Source organism: Mesocricetus auratus, unplaced genomic scaffold, assembly GCF_017639785.1.
Source record: "Mesocricetus auratus isolate SY011 unplaced genomic scaffold, BCM_Maur_2.0 Super-Scaffold_6730, whole genome shotgun sequence".
NCBI lineage: Eukaryota > Metazoa > Chordata > Mammalia > Rodentia > Cricetidae > Mesocricetus > Mesocricetus auratus.
Genome location: NW_024429184.1, coordinates 58,597,530 through 58,617,437, shown reverse-complemented (window position 1 = coordinate 58,617,437; position 19,908 = coordinate 58,597,530). Strand labels below are relative to the sequence as shown.

Here is a 19,908-nt window from a genome sequence, read left to right as displayed (position 1 = left end):
TTGCCTATTTAAAAATTAGTGCTACCATATGCTTTACAATTATAGTTGCATCATTGTTATCTTTCTATTGCTATGATAAAATTAACCTACAGAAAGCAACCTAGTGGGAAAAGGTATGTATCCAGCTTATAGTTCAAGATTACAGACCACCATCTGTGGGGAAATCAAAACACAAATATCAAACAGCTAGTTCATTACACCTTGAAGTCAAGAGTAGAGAGAAATGAATGCATACATGCAACATTTATGTGGTTCAAGGCTACCACTACCTAGGGAACGGATCTATCAACACTAGGATGAGTCTTCTCATTTTAATTATACTTCTGATTTAACACAATCATTCCTCTCTACAAGTCAACCAGATGTTGACAACCCTTCTTTGGGATTATGTTACCATCTTATTCTAGGTTATTTCAAGTTGACTGTTAAAGGTACCTATTACAGATGGCTTTGTATTTTATTCATGCTTTTAGTAGACTATTGAATTTAATTTACTATTTTTAGCTCTTTACAAGTTTTTAGAAATTTTATTCTTTAGTATGTATTTGATGGTGTTTTCTAAAATCTTTCCACATCATCAGAAGCAAATAAAACCCCACCTACATATACCTAGACTGATAATCAGAATTGCATGTGTTATTTTTAAAGAAAGTAATTTTCATCTAAGTTATTTTTCATACATTTACTTTTTATGACTGAGTTTAGCTGTCACTATTTTGTAAAGATCATTCTCATATCATTTCCTAAAATTTATAGTGAGTATTTAATATCTTTACCTATTACAAATGTTAGAATGTAAAGAAAAATGCTGACTAGCTCTAGTGAGGTTGAAAACTCCTATAATATTCTTAGGTTTATGGAAACAGTCTTAATGATTTTTACTTGTGAATTTAAGTAATCTGTCTTTAAAAAGAAAAGCTTTTGATATACTTTTGTGTGGGGTGTGTGATGTGTGTGTATGTGTGTACACATATGTATTTTTGTATGGGTTGGCATATTTGTAGGGCAGAGAACAATTTATAGGAGTTAGCTCATGCATTCTTCCATGTGGAAGCTGTAGATCAAAGGCTTGTCATCACACTTGGTCATGGACACTCTTATTTGCTGAGATACCTTGCTGACCTTCAGGAGATTTTCTTTATGACATTATATAGGCATTTTCTATTTCTTAAAATACATGAAATATGTTTCCATAATGTTACTTCTGATCACAGTGAATGAGATGACTAAAAGAATCATGTGTGGATTCTGCAAAGTTTTAACATTGGTATCCTGATGTACACTAACATGTTAGTTCTAGCATCAAATTTCAGGACAGTTTTCAGCTCCCATTTAAACTAACACTAGACTTAAAGTGTTGGAAACATTATTTTCAATTTCCCACTGAATTATATAAGAATTAATAACAATGTAATGTAAGACAGCATTCAGTAGCCAGCAGGAGGACTATTACTCTTATGTACCTGCATACCAGTGCTTCTGAAGTCTATGTGGGTAGGGGACAATGGTGTCTGTCTGTCTGTCTGTATATCTATCATCCATTTATCATCTATCACTATCTTTCTGTCTCTTATAGGGATATTGATAGTTTTGGTGATGAGGAGGATGATGACCATTATGGTGATAATTACTTGATTGACAGATCTATTAAGAAGATATTTTATGTAGAAATATCTAGTGATTGGAAAGTATTCAACCCATAAATTACGTTCATGTGCTCAACATAGTGTGATATTTTGTCAAATGAAGTATTTGTGTAGGTCTTATATTGACACATTTTAGTGTTTATGGAATGTTTAAGTGTAGTGTTAAAAGCCCCAGAGCTACAATAATTTAGAAAATAGAAAGTGTTTCCCCTAATCAAACTCAGAGAGAGTAAACCTCTGAAAATAACATAAACTTCTTTTAAGACACAAGTACTATACCCCTCTCAACAAATATATGTTTAAAAGGTTTTTGTTTGTAATTATGCATAACTATGTATGTGTATGGATGAATTTGTGTGTGTGTGTGTGTGTGTGTGTGTGTGTGTGTGTGTTGAATATGTGCAGGTACCTGTGGAGTCTAGAAGATGCCTTGGGACTGGGTTTATAGAGTGCCCTGAGCCACCCCACTGTGGGTTTTGGGAACTGTGGTACTCTACAATAGTAGTCATGCACTCATAACTGCTAAGCCATTTCTCTAGCTCCACTGTTTTAATTTTATCTGATGCATCTTGGACCTTATGTGGCCTTAAGATTCTCTTGATGATTCTAGGATGAATCAGAATCTGCAAACTATGGGACTGGTGTGTAAGTTATGTACTGAGTTTCTAAATACTCAGAGTGATACCTTGCAGAGAAGTCAGCACCTTAGCTAAGACTATTAGTCCATATTAGGTTAATAAGTTTGTTCTTGAAATAATTATAATTATGCCTTGTGTATTATTCAATATACCAACTCAACTTTTAAACATTTAATAAGTGAGAGATTAAATAAAGTAATAGATTGTGTACAAGGTCATGCATAATCTATTACTTTATTTTAAAAGAAATGCTGTAACTCTTCCTTATTTACTTATTTGGCTTCCAGATGCAAAAGCTCATGGTTGTTATAGCACATTTGTTTAAGATGTTCAAGCTGGAAATGTACACTCAGCATTCTAAAACTGCTGCTAATTTTTCTTAAACCCTGTATCCTCTGGAATATATTTGAAAACAAGTACAGCGGTAAACTGGTCATTCCCTCCCCCTTCTTCTGTATAATTCAACAAGTCTGGTATTGGCGTGCCACCATAATCTTAATTATTCTGACTAGCTCTGCTGAGGTTGCAGTGGCAACAGTGATAATACACATTGTAAAAAGGAAAACCGATGTACCAAAGCAGTGCCTGCCAATGCTAACCTGTGCCTTATACCACACTTATTTTATTTTCCTTGCCAGTATAATCTGTATGCCAGTTAATAATTTAGTGCTAATCATCCTCTTATCTTCAGAAAAAGGAGAGTCTGTTTTGAATCACTAGGGCAACTGACCTTGGAGGCAAGTTTAATATGCGCAGATTTTGTATATCACCCAGAGCTTTCCTCCAGTGGATTTCTTGGTTCTACCTGGGTCTCGGTGTGCAATCCCTGAGTGTTGATTTCATATGATTCTTAGTTTTGAACTCTACATGTATTTTCATTTTTTGTTCCAAACAATAATTTTATGGTTTCACAGGCAAGTAGGACAAATATTTAGAAACTGAGAGACTAAAGCATGGGGAATCAAGAAGTCAAGGCTATCTTGGACTACAAAGGGGGAGCCTGCCACAAGCAGATGAGTAAAACATCTTGTTAAAATGAAATAACTGAGTCATAACACTGCTGTAGTACAGAATGTTACCTCTCTCGATCAATTCTCTTGTGTCACAAAGTACCTATGTCCACAGCCCATCTCTCAAAACACTGCTGTTAACTGACATTCTCTAGAAGAGTGTGAACTACTCACTTTGTAGAAAGAAAAGCTATAAATTAAGTATAAAACCAAAAGGTTTCCCCATGGAGGGCCTCACCCTCCCTGGGGAAATGAGGGGATAACGGGGGGGGGTCGGGAGGAAGGGAGGGAATGGGAGAGGGACCTTGAACTGACTTGTGAAGAAACCTTGTTTCTTATCTAAATTTAAACTGGAAAATAAAATTAAAAAGAAAACAAAACAAAAAAAAAACCAAAAAGGTTTAAGTTAGTTCCTGAGACTAAAGCTTGTGATCTGCAAAACATTAGTTTAAAAATGACCTAGGCAATAATTATAAATGTAAGAAGAATTTAAAAGACATTTAAATTAAGTTATGAGAGCTGAATTTAAATTTTAAAAATTCACTAGTTTTAATGCAGGAATTATCAGTATATAATAAACTACATATATATATATATATGATACAGTATATAATACATGTATAATAAGAATAATGATAATATTATTAATAATGATAAAAACAGTAATGCCCTTTTTGTAATGTTAGGAAAGACTTTGGTATACATGTCCTAATGAGTTGATGTGATCTGGTGACCACTACCTGGTCTAGTAAACCAAAGAATAAGAAAATAAGAAGGAAAAGGTGGTTTTGCTCATCTAAAAAATCATACATAATCTGGACATTATGAAAAATATTAATCCTTTTGAGAATTAAGCCCATCATTACGGCTAATGTCAAATTTGTGTATTAGTGACAGCAATTTGCTTTGAAGATAAACACTTAATTATTTATCTGTCTTGGCTTTGTTTGTAATTTACATTTTTTTCTTTTCCTCAAACCTAAAAAGATGAGAGAAGTTCTTCATTTGAAAAAGGAATGATAATAATTCAATTAAGACAATAGCAGCAAGGAAGTGCAATGACCCCATTTTTTTTTGTACGAAGAGTGAAAGCTGAAGTTTGTTTTACTTTTAATTAATATGTCATTTTGTTGAACATATTTTGTCAACTGATGGTTTTCTATTTATTGTGAAAATTACTGCTTTGCTGTGAATTATTATGTTCCTTCACCTACCTTACAGTGATTGCATTTGTGTAGTTTTCTTGCTGGCAAAATAGAATATGGGAACAATGAAAATTACAGGTATACTTTGGGGATTGAATTTAAAGAACAAACTTTACTAACTCTACTAGAAAATAAAATGTTTTTATGTAGATGTTAGCATCAAAATTGCTTTCATGAAAATGTTCTAATGGAAATAACCTTGATTTTTATTAGCCTGTTTTCTTATTTTAAATCACACTATGAAGGAATGACTAAATCAAATATGAAATACAGAACAATTTAACAGACTTAATCGTCTTACAGATAAGATAGAAATGTTTCTGTGATTGTTCTAAACGTCGATGCCAAGCAGAGATTTCTTCTGTAAGCACTATCCTATTTTCATTCTGCTTCTCCAAAGAAAGTTAATGGAGATTTTAGGGGAGTTTGTAGAATCATTGCTTTGAAAAGGGAATTTTAAAAATCCTTGATCACACTAATTCATTTGACACTTTGGCTACTGATATCATTCCCTTCAGAGTGACCTAACCAGAGCTCAGAGAATACACATTTTATCAGTCAGAACACTAGATTCCCCTAAGGATCAGGAGCATGTTTCTCAGGTTTACCACAGATACTGAAAAGAAAATTCCTTTAATAAGTGTTTTTGGGCCAGGTATGGTGGTACACACCTTTGAATCCAGCATTCAGAAAAGGACTCAAAAGGATCTGTGTGATTTTCAGGTCAACCTAGATGACTTAGTGACCTCCAAATCAGCCAGGGTCACATTCAAACCCAGCCTTAAAGACAGAGAGATGGTGGGAAGGGTGCAGATACACTATCACTTATTGTCTATTTCTAGTTTACAAAATGTATACCACTAGTGTCAGTGCTGATGTATGTATCACCATCAGTATGGGCTTGTGAGTTTCACACATCCAGGGCTAGGCAGCTGTGCTCATCCGCTTAGCTGAATGGAGAGTTCAGTAGCTTGGTCCACCCTCCTCAAAGACAATGCTGTTTTTCTTTTAATCTTTAATCTTTAAATATCTAATGTAGCCTTGATGACTTCTTGCTACTTTTGCTAAAATCAATCATCTTCACAAATAACCTACTTTTGCTAAAAACAAATGACTTTTAATGTGAAAACATGTAAACAAACATCTTTCTTGTGTGTTAAGTCTCTATAACTTAACATTTTATCTTTCCATTTTGCCAACAAGTATGTTTTCTGAAATATGTGAACTCCACATTCACTTTTGAATGGAAAATAAAAGTAAAACCAGAGTATGATGCTTTTGATTATGGTGCACAATTAACAACTCAAGCAAATAACTTTAAACTTCCTTTCTCTTTCATCTTTCATCCCCTCCTTTCATGCTTCCCTCCTATATCTATAACCCACAATCACTGTTGCAAGAAAAATACAAGGAAAACCAGAGTGATACTTATTTTCTTTATGATTCATAATCACCGACTCAAAATGAACTTTTTCTTATTCCTTTAAGTCCCTCCTTTCTTCTTCATGCATTTCCCCTTAGTCTTCCTGTCACTATTCATGTTCCCATCCTTCTCTTTGAAGAAATAAAAGTATTTTGAATAGCGTCAAATACACTTTAGAGATAGAGAATAAGGGTTATTTGTGAAGATGATTAAAACCAATTATAGATACAAATATTCCCAATTTAAAGTCAAAACAAAATAAATTCTTCAGTTTAATTAACTCCTATGGTTAACTCAGACATTTAATTTCCATTAGGGAACACAGTAATTATTGTCCAGGGTGGCTGCATCTCACAACTTCACACACCTATAGAGAGTTGACTGTGTTTGATATCTAGCATGGTCCTCCCATTTCTTTTGTTATTTCATTTCATAATGTGTTATAGTACTTTTTGCATTTAATAACACAGTAAATTTTCTTCAGCCTACTGCACAAAGAGTACGAGAAGGGTTTTGTCTTTTCCCCTTAATAAATCAATATACATGCTATGGGGTTGAATTAAGTACAATAAATATGTTTAAAACTGTGAGACTTCTATGCTCTAATTATTTGATTGGTTGCTTTGTCTTTGATCTCTATTCATAAGAATCCTGGAGACTGGGGACAGTGCATGGGATTTATTCAAAAAGTAGAGTGCTTAGCAATGGAGTAACATTTACTGTGAGTCTCCATCTTACAATCCAACATTAGTGTGCCTACCTATATAAGTAAAAGAGACAGGACACGTTTATCCTTATGCCTTCCTTCTGATTCTATTCTAGTTATCCAATTACTTATTTGAGAGAGTTATCAATTCAAGAATTATAAAAAGAAGGATTTTCTGTACAAAGTTGTAATCTGAGAAAAAAAAGAGAAAAGGTTGGAGAATCATTCCTTTTGTAAATTGAGGCTGCCTAGATTCTGTGAGTGTCTCCACCTCTGACATCATTAGGAAGGCAAACTGCACTTGATACTTGATAAGATGCCCCTAGCATTTTGGATCTGATGTAGATTTCTGTCTTATGCTGTGAACTGCAAAGAATAATTTACAATCACTTGGGTGAGAAACAAATTTTCTCTTGGAAGCCAACTCCAACTAACTGAAGCAACTTCTTGCAGACCTGTGCTCACACACTTTCACTTGGAGAGGAATACCCTGGTCTGATTGTCACCTTCACCATCAGAACAGGACAGTGCAGAACAATAATAGAACTATGGGATTACTTTGCTGAGCTATAATTGTGCTGCTGTTAGTATGGGCAGTGTTATAAACAATTATCGTACTGACATCCCTCCATGTTGTTTAGTTACTATGTAAATGTAAAAGGTTGAGGACTGTGCATCCTATCTTTTGGTTCCCATTGTAATACAGCTCTATTACTTACTAAAAGGGACTACTTCATATAAATAAAAAGCAGAGTATTCACTTGTCGCTACGTCTTCAAAAGTGGAATAACTGTGTTTAACTTTCCTTGAAGAATTCTTCCCTTTAAAGTAATTATTAGTTGGGAACTAGAAATATCTTAATTATGAGGGCAAAAAGACTATTCCAGTGATCAATCTAATTAGTTTGTTTGGTTAATATGGCATATTTTCTTCAAAGTACTTCATATATTTTGAGTGGGTCTTGATATTAGTATTTCTGTGGTGAAATGCAATCATATCTAAGAGTATCCACAGGAGTAGGAAATTGACTTCTGAGATTAATTTACTATAGTCTTTAACAAATACAGAATATAAAATTTCAAGCAAAAATAATCAAAAAGTAAGCATAGAATTCTTTATTTTTAGAAAATAAAACCAATTAATGTATTTTCAAAAGTAGAATATTGACACTGAATACTAACTTCTAAATATTTCCTGAACTCAGATTGTCTCTTTCCACAAAGACATATTAAAAAACCTGCTGTGTAATATATGTTGAAGTTGATCAGCTCATGTAAACCTGTACATTAGGGATAGCTTTATTTGGTTAATGCCTAGGATGTAGTTAGATAAAGTCCAAATAAAAGAATCTTCATTATTCACTGGGTGGCAGCATAGTAGCCACTTTTCTGGTTCTGCCCACCAGAAATGTGCAATTGTGGAGTGACACAGACAGTAAACTGATATTCTGGGAGGATTTTACACAGCTCCTGTTGAGACGCTGCCTCTCCACTGCTAGAACACATCATAAACCTTGATCGCACAAATTGTGAATCTGTTCTCCTCCAAAATAAACAACGTCACTTTTATTGTACATATAAAGGAAACCTGACACCGGTAGGTGCTCAGTGTGTTAAGTGACAAGCTACAGTTGTAACTTACTTGATTATAAAATTAGTATGAATTTGACTTTTCAAAATATGTGGTCTGTGCATTGAAGCTCCTCATGTGGGCTAGCATCCATGACAAAAACCTGACAGGGACTCCTGTCTGTGCTTAACCCTTCTCTAAGTGACGTCATTTACTGTGTACTGGAAAACAATTTAGAAAATCATGTTAATCTACTAAGCACTTCAGATGAGGCAACTCCATGAAGCATTCCAAGATTATCACAAGGAATTGCCTTCTTGTGCCATAAAAGAACACTGAGCCGAATATGGCCTGCTGAAGGAGTTACAGTTTGACAGCCCCTCCCACAGCAGCACTAAAGTCACCCAGTGACAGTTAGCTCTGGTTAGTACTCAGGGGTTGAAGGCATAACAGTTGCCACACTCTGGGTGTGTGGAGCCATTCGTATGTGTGTCTCTCAGCCGATGATGAGGGTTTCAGAACCTATACTGGACATGGACATGGGAAACTACAGCGAAGTTTTGGATCCAACTTACACAACTTTGGAGTTTGACACTATGCAGATTCTGTATAATTCCAATGGTGAGTTCTCATACGTTTCTATGTAAGAGAGATCTGCCCCAGAGGAGATGGATGTGGAGCTCCTTGAGGTTTAGCTTCCTTGCTGGGGAACTCATGAGTTGTTTTAAGGCCACAGATCTGAGGCTTTGTGCATCATCATGAAATTTAAATTCAGGTTGCCATAGGTGTTTAATATTAGAGGGAGAACAGCTTATATTTGTGTTATATAGTGACCTCAGAATTCTATGTAGGCCAGTTGGGGTAAGAAGCATAGTTTCAAGGACTATTTTATTTGCTGTACATCATAGGAATAAGTAATTTTGACAGATTGGCCTTGAAAATACATTTTCTATACAGTGTTTAAAGTGGCTTATGAACATCTTTACACAGAATGCTGGGGAGTTTACTGAGTTCCTCTTCCTCTCATCATTTCAGTACTTCATTGCTGTTTGTGAGAAATTAAACTTAAAATTATTGTTCAGTCTCTTGGTTGGCCACCACTATAAAAAGAAATAAAGGTTTATATTATAACCTCAGGAGGCAGGCTAATGTTTAGCTGCACAGTGTTCTTGGCATTTATCTATTGTAACATTTTAACTTTAAATAAGACATGGATTGTTTGGGGTTTGGGTCTTTATATAATACAGTTTAGTATTCACTCTGAATGTTCTAAGGAAAAAGTTTACTCAAGGTAGGTGGTAACTGTTATGACTTATAATTATGTAAGCTATGGGAAAAGTGTGTACATCTGTCTGTCTATGTGCCTCCATGCATGCTTGTATAGTTCAGGACTTGGGAATCATCTTATGATTGTCTTAATATTGTAGTGAACTGTGAACTTCATTTACACTATTAATAAGCTGTAACTTAATAGTGAGGGAACTTTTAGAAATTGAAAACCCCAATTCTGTAATTTAACACAAATACAGAGTGAAGCTATAATGTAACTCGTAAGAAGAAACAATTTTGATAAAAGATATTGAGTAAAGTATTTATTCTAGTAGAATTTGAGTTTTTAATAACAGACCACTGATTCGTAAGTAGTAGATATAGGTGTACCATATATGTGTATTGCATTTATCTGTGCATATTAAATAATTCACATTCATAGTTGCTTATACAGTAGTGTCTAACTTGTTTGCTTATAACAACACTGTCAGCTGCATGTAAACATGACATTAAAAATAAAGTCAGAATTAAGTTTGTTTTTAATATTCTAATGTTATCCAACAGAGTGCAGTTGATTCCAGATACTTCTTCTTAAAATGGGTTTTATTATTTAAAACAATCTTTAAATTTAAACATATTTTATGATATGCTTTGCCTCTCCCAGATCTATACAATCATATCTCCTTGCCTACCCTCCCAACTTTAAAATGTTTCCCAAAGAACAAACAATACAACAATAGAGATCCTCAAAACCAAGAAATCAAAGTAAGACAGCACCCTGAAAGAAAAACAAAACAATATTACAACAACAAACTGTAACCAAGTAAAGGCACACAAAATACTGTGGAATCCACTGTAAGATTAACTACTCCTTAACATGAGGCTTTCCCTGGGGTGGTTGATATACCCCAACTCAATTGGAGAAAACTGATTTTCCCTCTCCTAGCAAGTATCAATGTGTATCAGATGTTAACCTTTACACTAGGGGCTATGTTTTTCATTCATTCATTCCTTCATTATTTTGAAATATAACAACATAACATAATAAGATAAAACAAATGGTCACATTGAGGTGGGATAAGGCAAACTGACAGAAGGACAAGAGCTTAAGCGAAGGCAAAAGATTCAGAGACACACTCATTCACACTCAGGAATTCCACAAAACAACTAAACTGGAAACCATAATGTATACGTAGAAGACCAGGTGTAGACCTGTGAAGGGTCTGTGCATGCTGCCTCAGTCTCTGTGAGTTCATGTGAACCTAGATCAGTTGATTCATGGGGCTTCTTCTCTTGGTGTCCCATCCTGTCCTACACTCCACCTTCACTTCTGAGAGGTTCCCGAGCTCTGAGAGGAGGGATTTGACAGAGGCATTCCACTTAGAGATGAATATTCCAAGTTCTCTCATTCTCTATGTAATATCTGACTGTGATTTCAGACACTTCTAACTGAACTGGCACCTTGTTAATGTTGCAAAAGTTTCCTAGCATTTATAATCTACATTTTATGATGTCACATAATTAATTTTCAATTTAGTTTATTAAAGCTTTTTAACTTTATGAAATTGCATATCATAGCATTTATCTATTCAAAAATAATGTGTATTAATAAGTAGAATCTATATAATATCACATAATGTAATTAATATATGCCACCATTTAAATTTATCCATTTATATTAGAGATACAGTAATGGTTTATTATTATATCTATATTATATATCCAGTCTATATTTAATTAATATTTTATGGTTGAATCACTGGCTTTGTACTTACTAGGCAACTGTTTTGTCAACCAAGTTCAAGTTTTAGTATAATACCTTATATATTTGATGTCTTTGAGTTAGCTGGAATTTATAAATTATTTTCAACAATATCAATTGATTAAAATAATATTCACATATAAAACACCTCTATGCACATAGTCTTTTCTCTTAAAACTGTATTAGACATTTCACTGTAGCTGGGAACAGTTCTAAGAAGTGGGATTCAGTAGGATGAGTAACACAGATGAATTCTCTGACATCATGATGTTGATAATCTGTTTAATGATAGATTCATGAGTCAGCCCATCTATGGTGCAATTCCAGGTAATGAAAATGTAACCTGAAATAATAGTAGTTAGGGGAACTCTAGGTTTTGCTTGAAGTACAGATGGAGATGACTGGGATTTCTTAAAAAACTTTCACACTAAATGTGAAAAGTGATCAGGAACCTTAAAATTGGCTTAAATCCAAGCTTGGAAAAGTCCAGCAAACTATGAAAAGTACAGTTGATGAACTCAGGTTGCAAAGTATATAAAACAGCTTCAGAGATGTAGAACAGTGAACAGGATGGAAGGAGAAAAGATAGTGGGCAGTGAGAAGCTGAACAGGCCAGAATCGGGAACTTCAGTGTGCAGGTCACATGTTAAAATACTGGGATTTGCGCTTTCTAATGAGGAGTCACAGTGGTACTGGATGGACAAAAGTGACATGAAGCGGTTGTCTGTTAGAAAATAAAGAGACAAGGAATACAGATGACAGTAAGACAATTGTTTAGAACGCTATTCTAGTAACTGTTGTGAAGGATGATGGTATTGGATGAGGAAGAATATGCTGAAGGTGAAAAGTGGAATGAATGCTTACCTTAAATATGGGATCACAATAAATAAGTGGCGAAAGAAAGAATTCATGAAAGACACCTAAATCTTTACCTCTGATGGGAACCGTGGGGTTTTATGAGGAGGACTGAATGAAGCAGAAGACCCACTTGGGTGGAGATGGGATCCAAGTTCTCTTTTCAACTATTATGCTTACTAGGTTTCAAAGTGAAATTGATGCACAGGTTCTTAAGTCTTTAAAACTGTGTTCTATGGTATTGTCATGACGTAAAATCTGAGGATTTTTCTATCATACAGTTGATATCTGATATCATGAGATTGCATGATCTTCCCTTGAGAAAAGTGGAAGTTAGGGAATCGAGTACAATTGTAACCACAAATTAAATGATCAGAAATATGAGACAGAATCCCCAAGAGGATGCTTCCAGTGACTGAAAGGGAAGCACCAATAAGGAATCGCCCACGAGACAGAGAGTGGAGGAGTAAGCAGTACAGCACTGTGCTAACTCTTCTCATCTTTTTTCCACAGACAGTTCTGCCCCAGAGACCACAAGTATGAATACCACAGACAGTGGTGTCAACTGTCTATGTGCCATCTGTGGGGACAGAGCAACAGGAAAGCACTATGGGGCATCCAGCTGTGATGGCTGCAAGGGGTTTTTCAGGCGCAGCATTCGGAAAAGTCACGTTTATTCCTGCAGGTATTGGAGTGCTCATTTTAGCAACGTTTTTGCTATTAGTGTCTCCAGATGGCATGGGGATGTAAGGAAAGTAAATTGAGAACTTCCATGTCTCTGTGACTCTGAACAAATTTGCGAAGCTTCAAAAAAGTGTATGATTGTATGTGCAGTTCACATTCATACTGGTAGTTGCATCCTATGAACAATTTGAAACTTGTAAATGTGTATAAAGAAATTCATATACCTACCACCCAGTTTAGAGCAATATAGTTGAACCGTCCAGTGGACACCTCCCTGGCCACTTTGTAATTCTCCTCAGTGTTCCAGGGGGAACTACCATCTAGAATTTAGTGTTAATCTTTTCCTTGTGTCTCTTTATTGTTTTATCACATGTTCATGTGCTACTAAACATTTTTAAAATCTGTTTCAGTAGTTTCTTAAGGTGTGTAGATTGATTTCTATTTTAATTTTTCTATCAAGGTCAATACATTCTAGATCTTTAACAGGAAAAGATTGTAAAACTACAAATGATTTTGCAACTTACTGAGTCAAAGGGTGAAATTTGATTTTCACTTCAAATTAATTCTCATGTTAAATTTTACATAATAGACAGTTTTTTGTCTAAACCTTATTTAATTACTTCATATGTCCATATATTTCTACTAGTCTTTTTTATATTACCTAGTCAATACCATCACTCAGTTTAAGTTTAGGTATTTATCCCAATTGATGTCTATGATAATTCTTGGATATAGATTGTTTAAGTTGAGATCGAGCTTTTTACACAATTCACTGATTTTCATAGAGAAAAATCTGATTTTGTTCTATTGGTAATAGACATTATTACTTATTGTCATTGTTACTATTTGGTTAGAATGGGGATTGAATTCATGGCCTTCCACACACTAGCCGAGACATCCAGCAATGCTGATCTAAAACTAAGTTTTAGACATTTGAGAATTCCCAGTCCAGGAACATTTGACTTTTCAAGGTGTAATAAAAGTTAATACAAAACTCCACTAATATCTACCTGGTGTTGCCTCATAATATTTGCAGGAGGTTTGATGTAGCTTTAGCAATCTGACAAAGAGAAGAGCATTTAGATGGTATTGTATATGCACACCTGCACATTCCACAGCTAAAAATGATTCATCTCCTCCACCAAACACATTTTCACTGTGGTTACCTGACATGCATACAGGTCTTAACATTAATACCTAAAGGAATAAAGCAACATGGAGGTTCCATTGTTTGGAGTCATGTGCACTATTAACAGGGAGACACATCCACATAAAAGATGATTCTGACCTCAGAATCAGAGGACTTGCGCATTTCCCTTATGCGATGAGTAGGAAGAATAACTCCTGGAAGAATTTTTGAGGTTTGCTAGTGCCCTAGGAGCAGGGGCAGGTGGAACTTCTCTCCATGTGTAGCATCAGCCGTTTAAGCCTCTTTGTAGTTTTTGTGACCAAGCAAGCTCTGTGACCTATTTTTTTTAAATCATTATTATATGGGTACAAATTGAGAGACCATAATGTCTTTTCAGTAAAGTTTGCTTGCCTCAAATGTATCCCATTTTTAGACTAATAAATTCTATTTTAACATCCTATGATGCTATAGCTGGCCTTTCCTTTCTAAAGGACGTAAATCTTCTACTTCAATTCTATTGATAGGATTTTCTCTATAACATTTGTTAATGTTTCTGTGTACTTCTTAGTTTGCAATTTCCTTGAATGGAAAATTAGCAAACATTCACCTTTTCTGTGCCTATACCAAGATCTTGAACATGTCAGGAGCTTAGTGATACATGTTTCTTCTATTTTTGTTGTTTAATGTTAACTAGATATATACTTCTTATGGTTTTTGACCAACTGATTTCCTCCTCTTAGTCTATTCATCTCATATTAAACAAAAAAGGTATTTTGACTTTTCTTACTCTAAAAGCACAGTTCACTTGTAACTTTGTTCTTATTTTACTGTCCATAAATTTTAATAGATCACAGAACACATCCTATTATCCTCATCATTTAATAATCAACTGTAAGAAATGAGACAATAGCATCTTCTGTAGCTATGAATTTGGATTTTAGCATATGCAGAACTGGGTGACTATCACTATCACTAAGAACAGCACTTAATTCCTCTACAAAGAAGTCCCTACTTGGGTGTCCTCCAGTTTCCCATATCTGTGGCAGCATGAGGAAAGTGTTAATCTGCCTTCTGTTTCTGTATATTTGCCTCTCTGGATACTGCATTAAGAAGTGTTTTCAAGGTTCATCAACAGTGTAGCATGGCTGCTGGTGCTTCATTCCTATGTATCAACAAATAGTACTATGCCATTGTCTGGGATTTTTATCTGTTCATCACTGCAACATTTTGCTCACTAAGAAAATGCTATTCTAGACATAGGTTTCATTTTTCTTGGGTATATACACAGCTTGGAAGTTCTGTGCCCTAGGTGTAGCTCTGTTTTCAACTTTTTGAAAAACCACTAAACATTCTTCCAAAGCAGCAGTAGCATTTACTAGTCTATCCCATATCATACAATGGTTCCAATATAGTTTTATATCTTCAGCAACACATGTTTTTCCCCACCCATTCTGGGTTGTTTAAAAAGAATAAACTGATACATTGTTAAGAAGAAGTAACTTTCTCAGTGCTGTCCTCAATGGTGAGTAATTTGTTATTTGTGGTAAATCTCAATCCAACTCTAAGGCATTTAAAATTAATAGAATTTTAAAAAGTTAAAGAAAAAAACACCTAAGTGTAAAAGCTATGAATCATGATACATTTTCCACAATCCTGAAATCATTTGGCAATAAACACCAAAAATTTATATGACAAAGATTTTAAAGCTACGTTTGACTTTCATGACTCATATCATGTACACTAGTCCCAAATGATGCAGTCATTCAGTTTTATGTTACTATGAAGATTGACCGAGAGGTGTGCTGTATATTGCCATGTATGTGCCCGCCATGAGATGTTCAGTTTCTTAAGGAATTGGATTTATTCATGCTTTATATTTTGAGCCTGATTTGACTGTAATTGCCTAAAGTCTAATTGTTTGCTTGTGAGCTTTTTTTGATAAGTGGTGTTTTGTGAACTAATGTGTGCTTCCTGTTATAGGTTCAGTCGCCAATGTGTTGTTGACAAGGACAAAAGGAATCAATGTAGATACTGTCGATTACGAAAGTGTTTTAGAGCAGGAATGAAAAAAGAAGGTAATAGCAATAATGATGATCATGATGATGATTAACATTATTGATGAAAAGTGATAACAATGTGCAAGAATTCTCATTAATTACATAACCTACTTAATAAGCTCTGGTTTCCCTCAATATATTAATGAGGAATCTGTCAAAGAGTTCCTAGAGTTAAAAAAATTTAGCTCAAGGATGTGCAGTCAGTAAGTACAGAACTGGAGTTCACCTGCTCTGATTCTGACACCACTCTCTACATAGGCAAAATCTATAGATCTTAAAAAGTCTATGGATTAAAGGTGTGAATGTATTATAAAGTGTACAATTTTCATTCTTAATAACGGCCAAGTATACTAACTCATCGCATGAAAATTGACGACATATCATCTTTATTCATTTCTCTATTTAAAAATATTTGTTAGAGTTTGCTGTTTTTCAAATGCTATTCAGGTACTGAGATTTGAATTGTGAACTTCATAGATAAGACAATCCTCCTTGAGAAACTTAGAGTCTACTGAATAATAAGGAGTGTAGTTATGGTATTAGTGTATGTTGGGTTTTTTTTCATCATATTAAGTCATTTCATTCTATCCTTTCTCACTACGATGTTTAGAGACAAGAGTGTTACATATGTTCTAAATCTGGCAGATGTAGCAGCTGTAAGATTTTTTGCCTGAGTCGGGCGGTGGTGGCACACACCTTTAATCCCAGCACTCGGGAGGCAGAGGCAGGCAGACCTCTGTGAGTTCGAGGCTGGGCTGGACCGACAGCCTCCAAAACAATACAGAGACACCCTATCTCGTAAAACCAAAAAACTATGCCTGTAGTTGGTTGTCTGCCTGTGTCTGTCACATGCAAAGAACTGTTTTCCATAAGTATATTACAAGCTTAAAAAAATAACATTAAGTTAAATAATGATGCTGCAGATTTATAAAATACAGGAAATCCCTCTCAGATGTAGCTATTTTTCTCTTAATTCAATAATTTAAAATTGTGGAAATTTGGTTAGCTTTTATTGAGATGCTAATCTTAAGAATATTACAAAGGTAAAATTCACTAAATTAAAGAGGCAATTTCTCCTTTCGCAAATGACATAGCTAATGTCCTAGAAGCTCCATTAGGTAGTTGATAGGAATAATTGCATAATTTATCAAGTATCCTTTTTCCTTATTACCTGAAGACCAATCTTTACCTTATAAAATTGCAAACAACACCAAGCCTGCATTTCCCTTTCGAGTCTTACAATTTATGAAATAAAATTACATTTGAAAATAGTGAAATTACATCTTCTACTGTTCATAAAATGATGATTTAATTTTACAAAGTACAGTGGAAAGTAATTTTTGAGGTTTCAAAATTGATGCAGCTTACTCTTCAATAAATAAGAGAGCTTAATATCGATAGTAATTAAGTGGAAACAGAAATGCGATTTTATATAAAACGAGAGCAGTGAAAATATTGTAAATGCTTACTATATATTTCAGCCTTTTTATAAAGTTTGATTATATGAATGAAATTTAGAAAAGCAGAGGAATGTATTGGTGTTTCATCTCTGTGCATGTTTTTCCACATAAATTGAAACAATTAAAAATAAACTATCAGTAAGTATGATTTTTAATGTAAGATGATAAATATCTGATTCATCCAAAAGATGTCTGTTTAGATGAAAGCCCACTCTTCTTTTTCTCTGTGGCATTGGTGTAGAAATTGGTGGATTTCATTGCTGGAGAAAATTTTGTTGGTTTGGTATCATCATATTTCTAACAGAACTGATTATAGCATTAACCTAAATAATTGAGGAGCTATAGGTCTTGTTTCATTTTCTTTCTCTTTTTTTAATCTTTGATTAATGAAAGATCATTTTATGCCCTTATTTTTACAATATAACTTCAATATCTGACCCTTTTTACATGAGTATTTATGCAAATATATGTGCTAACACTTCCTTTTTATTCTTATGAATAAAAATTTGGTTTTCAATAATCGTTTTAGACATGTCCATTATTTATTCTTTCCTTTATGAATCAAGGAACCAGGCCTACCTCTCTCAGAGATATTTTATATAATGTAAGGGATGATTTCATCTTTCTGAGAAGCAGATATTCAGGTATCTGTCTTCTAGGGAGGTACTTCAAATCATGCAATAATTCTAAAGCTTACATCTGTAAACATTGCTTTATAAGAGGTTACGATTTGCTTAAGGTCACCTTAACTAAAATGGATTTATTCTCTATTGTGGTAGCATTTTATAGTTAAGAGAAAATAGGAATTTCAGAATCTACTACTCACTTGCCCTGACAGTGGCTGTTTTCATCTTTAACGTGGCCAATCTGGCAGGTTATATTCCTCCTCTAGTTCACTTATAGTTTTATTATCTGTAAGAGAATAGAAAGCCATGTTATTAAAAACACAGCATGTCAAAACTGGGGAACTGAAAGTTCCCAACATACAACCCATCACAAATTCCAAGAAACTGTATTTTCTGAGCTTGGGTTACAAGCTTGGCTATTCCTATCTTTGAATATGGCCCAAGAATTTAAAGAAAGGCAGTCTTATTGTTCACATTTTGCATTTTGAAAGACCATCTCTTAGCCTACATCAGAGATCTAACTAATAATACCTGTGATTTTCTTCCTTAGCTGTTCAAAATGAACGTGACAGAATAAGCACCAGAAGAAGCACGTTTGATGGCAGTAACATTCCCTCCATAAACACTCTGGCACAAGCTGAAGTTCGGTCCCGCCAGGTACCCACCACACCTCAACACTGCCTCTGTCCAGTAGAATCCAGTGTCTGCTGATGCGAAGTGCTGGGAATCGAGTTCATTGTTTTGTGCTCACTGCTAAAGTCCATCTATACAAATTCAGATGCATCATTTTGAAAGCAATAGGAGAACTGTTTTAAGTTGTTTTTTGAACAAGACCCTATCTTTAAATTGTTTGGATGATTATTAAGAGGCTGAGTAAAAGTAAAACACATCATGATGCTTTAGTGACAATATTTTATTGTAGAAATCTATGAAGTCAACTGCTGCAATTTGGGGGGGGGTTGCTATCAGAGTTTCTTTCCTTAAAAATTATTTCTGAACTCAAGAAGTCAATTCATGAATTCCTTAGGGAACAGGTTTTACTACAAGAATTAAAGGCAGAATTCACAAAATAGGAAACAAAGTCAATTTCAATCATCAATTTTAGAGTAAGAATATCAGGTATAAAGTTAAAATGGTAAATCATTCATTTTACAAATAAAACCAATCATTTAAGAGTTTGATATAATAATCTTTTGAAGAAACTATATTTTAGCATTGCCTTTATTGGAAATACTCAAGGTGCTTTTCAATGACAAAGCAAATTATGAAATAGCTATATAGTTAATCAGGCCCTATAAGGAGGCAGTGAGTCTACTTTCATTCTTGATAACACAGGAGTAATATGATGAGGTTAACATCCTATTATCATCACTATTACTTGAAGATTACTTGATGATCCAATAAAGCATTTAGAGAATGACTTAAAGGGGAGCTGTAAGTAAACATCTGGGTTCACAAGACAAATATATGCATGCATACACACACGTACACATGTGAATCTATGGTTAAAATTAATTTTACAAAAATTTAATGAGGTAGTATTTGCTTTTTTTAGGAGGAAGCATTTTAAGTTCTCATTTATACTTTCATATAGTCAAAAGATAAGTGTAATTTAAAAACGTTAAGCATTTCATCATTGCCGAGTCAAAAGTTTGTTCCTGTAATTTTATTTTTATGGCCTTGTTTTAATGTGACATAAATATTTCTAGTTTCTTCCCTAAATGTTCCCACCTTTTATAAATTTTATTCACTAGCTAATTTTTCATAAAAAAATCAAAAAATTAAAGAAGGGCTTACTTAATAAAAATATGATTTTTAGCTAAAAATAATCACAGAGTTTATTTCTTGTGGTTACTATCAATTTTGTTA

At 34.3% G+C, this 19,908-nt stretch overlaps 1 protein-coding gene across 2 annotated transcripts in view; it reads left to right on the top strand.

Annotated features, from left to right (window-relative positions):
* Hnf4g (hepatocyte nuclear factor 4 gamma) overlaps positions 1-19,908 on the top strand; it is a 139,763-nt gene that overhangs the window by 104,753 nt on the left and 15,102 nt on the right. Inside the window, exons 1-4 of one of the 2 annotated variants that reach the window (XM_040741403.1) lie at positions 8,615-8,818; positions 12,597-12,768; positions 15,877-15,971; positions 18,590-18,696. In XM_040741403.1, coding sequence (XP_040597337.1) covers positions 8,683-8,818; positions 12,597-12,768; positions 15,877-15,971; positions 18,590-18,696 — 510 coding nt within the window. In that variant the 5' untranslated portion in view covers positions 8,615-8,682. Of the gene's footprint in view, positions 1-8,614; positions 8,819-12,596; positions 12,769-15,876; positions 15,972-18,589; positions 18,697-19,908 lie in introns of those variants that run through there. The other variant, XM_040741404.1, reaches the window with a different exon arrangement.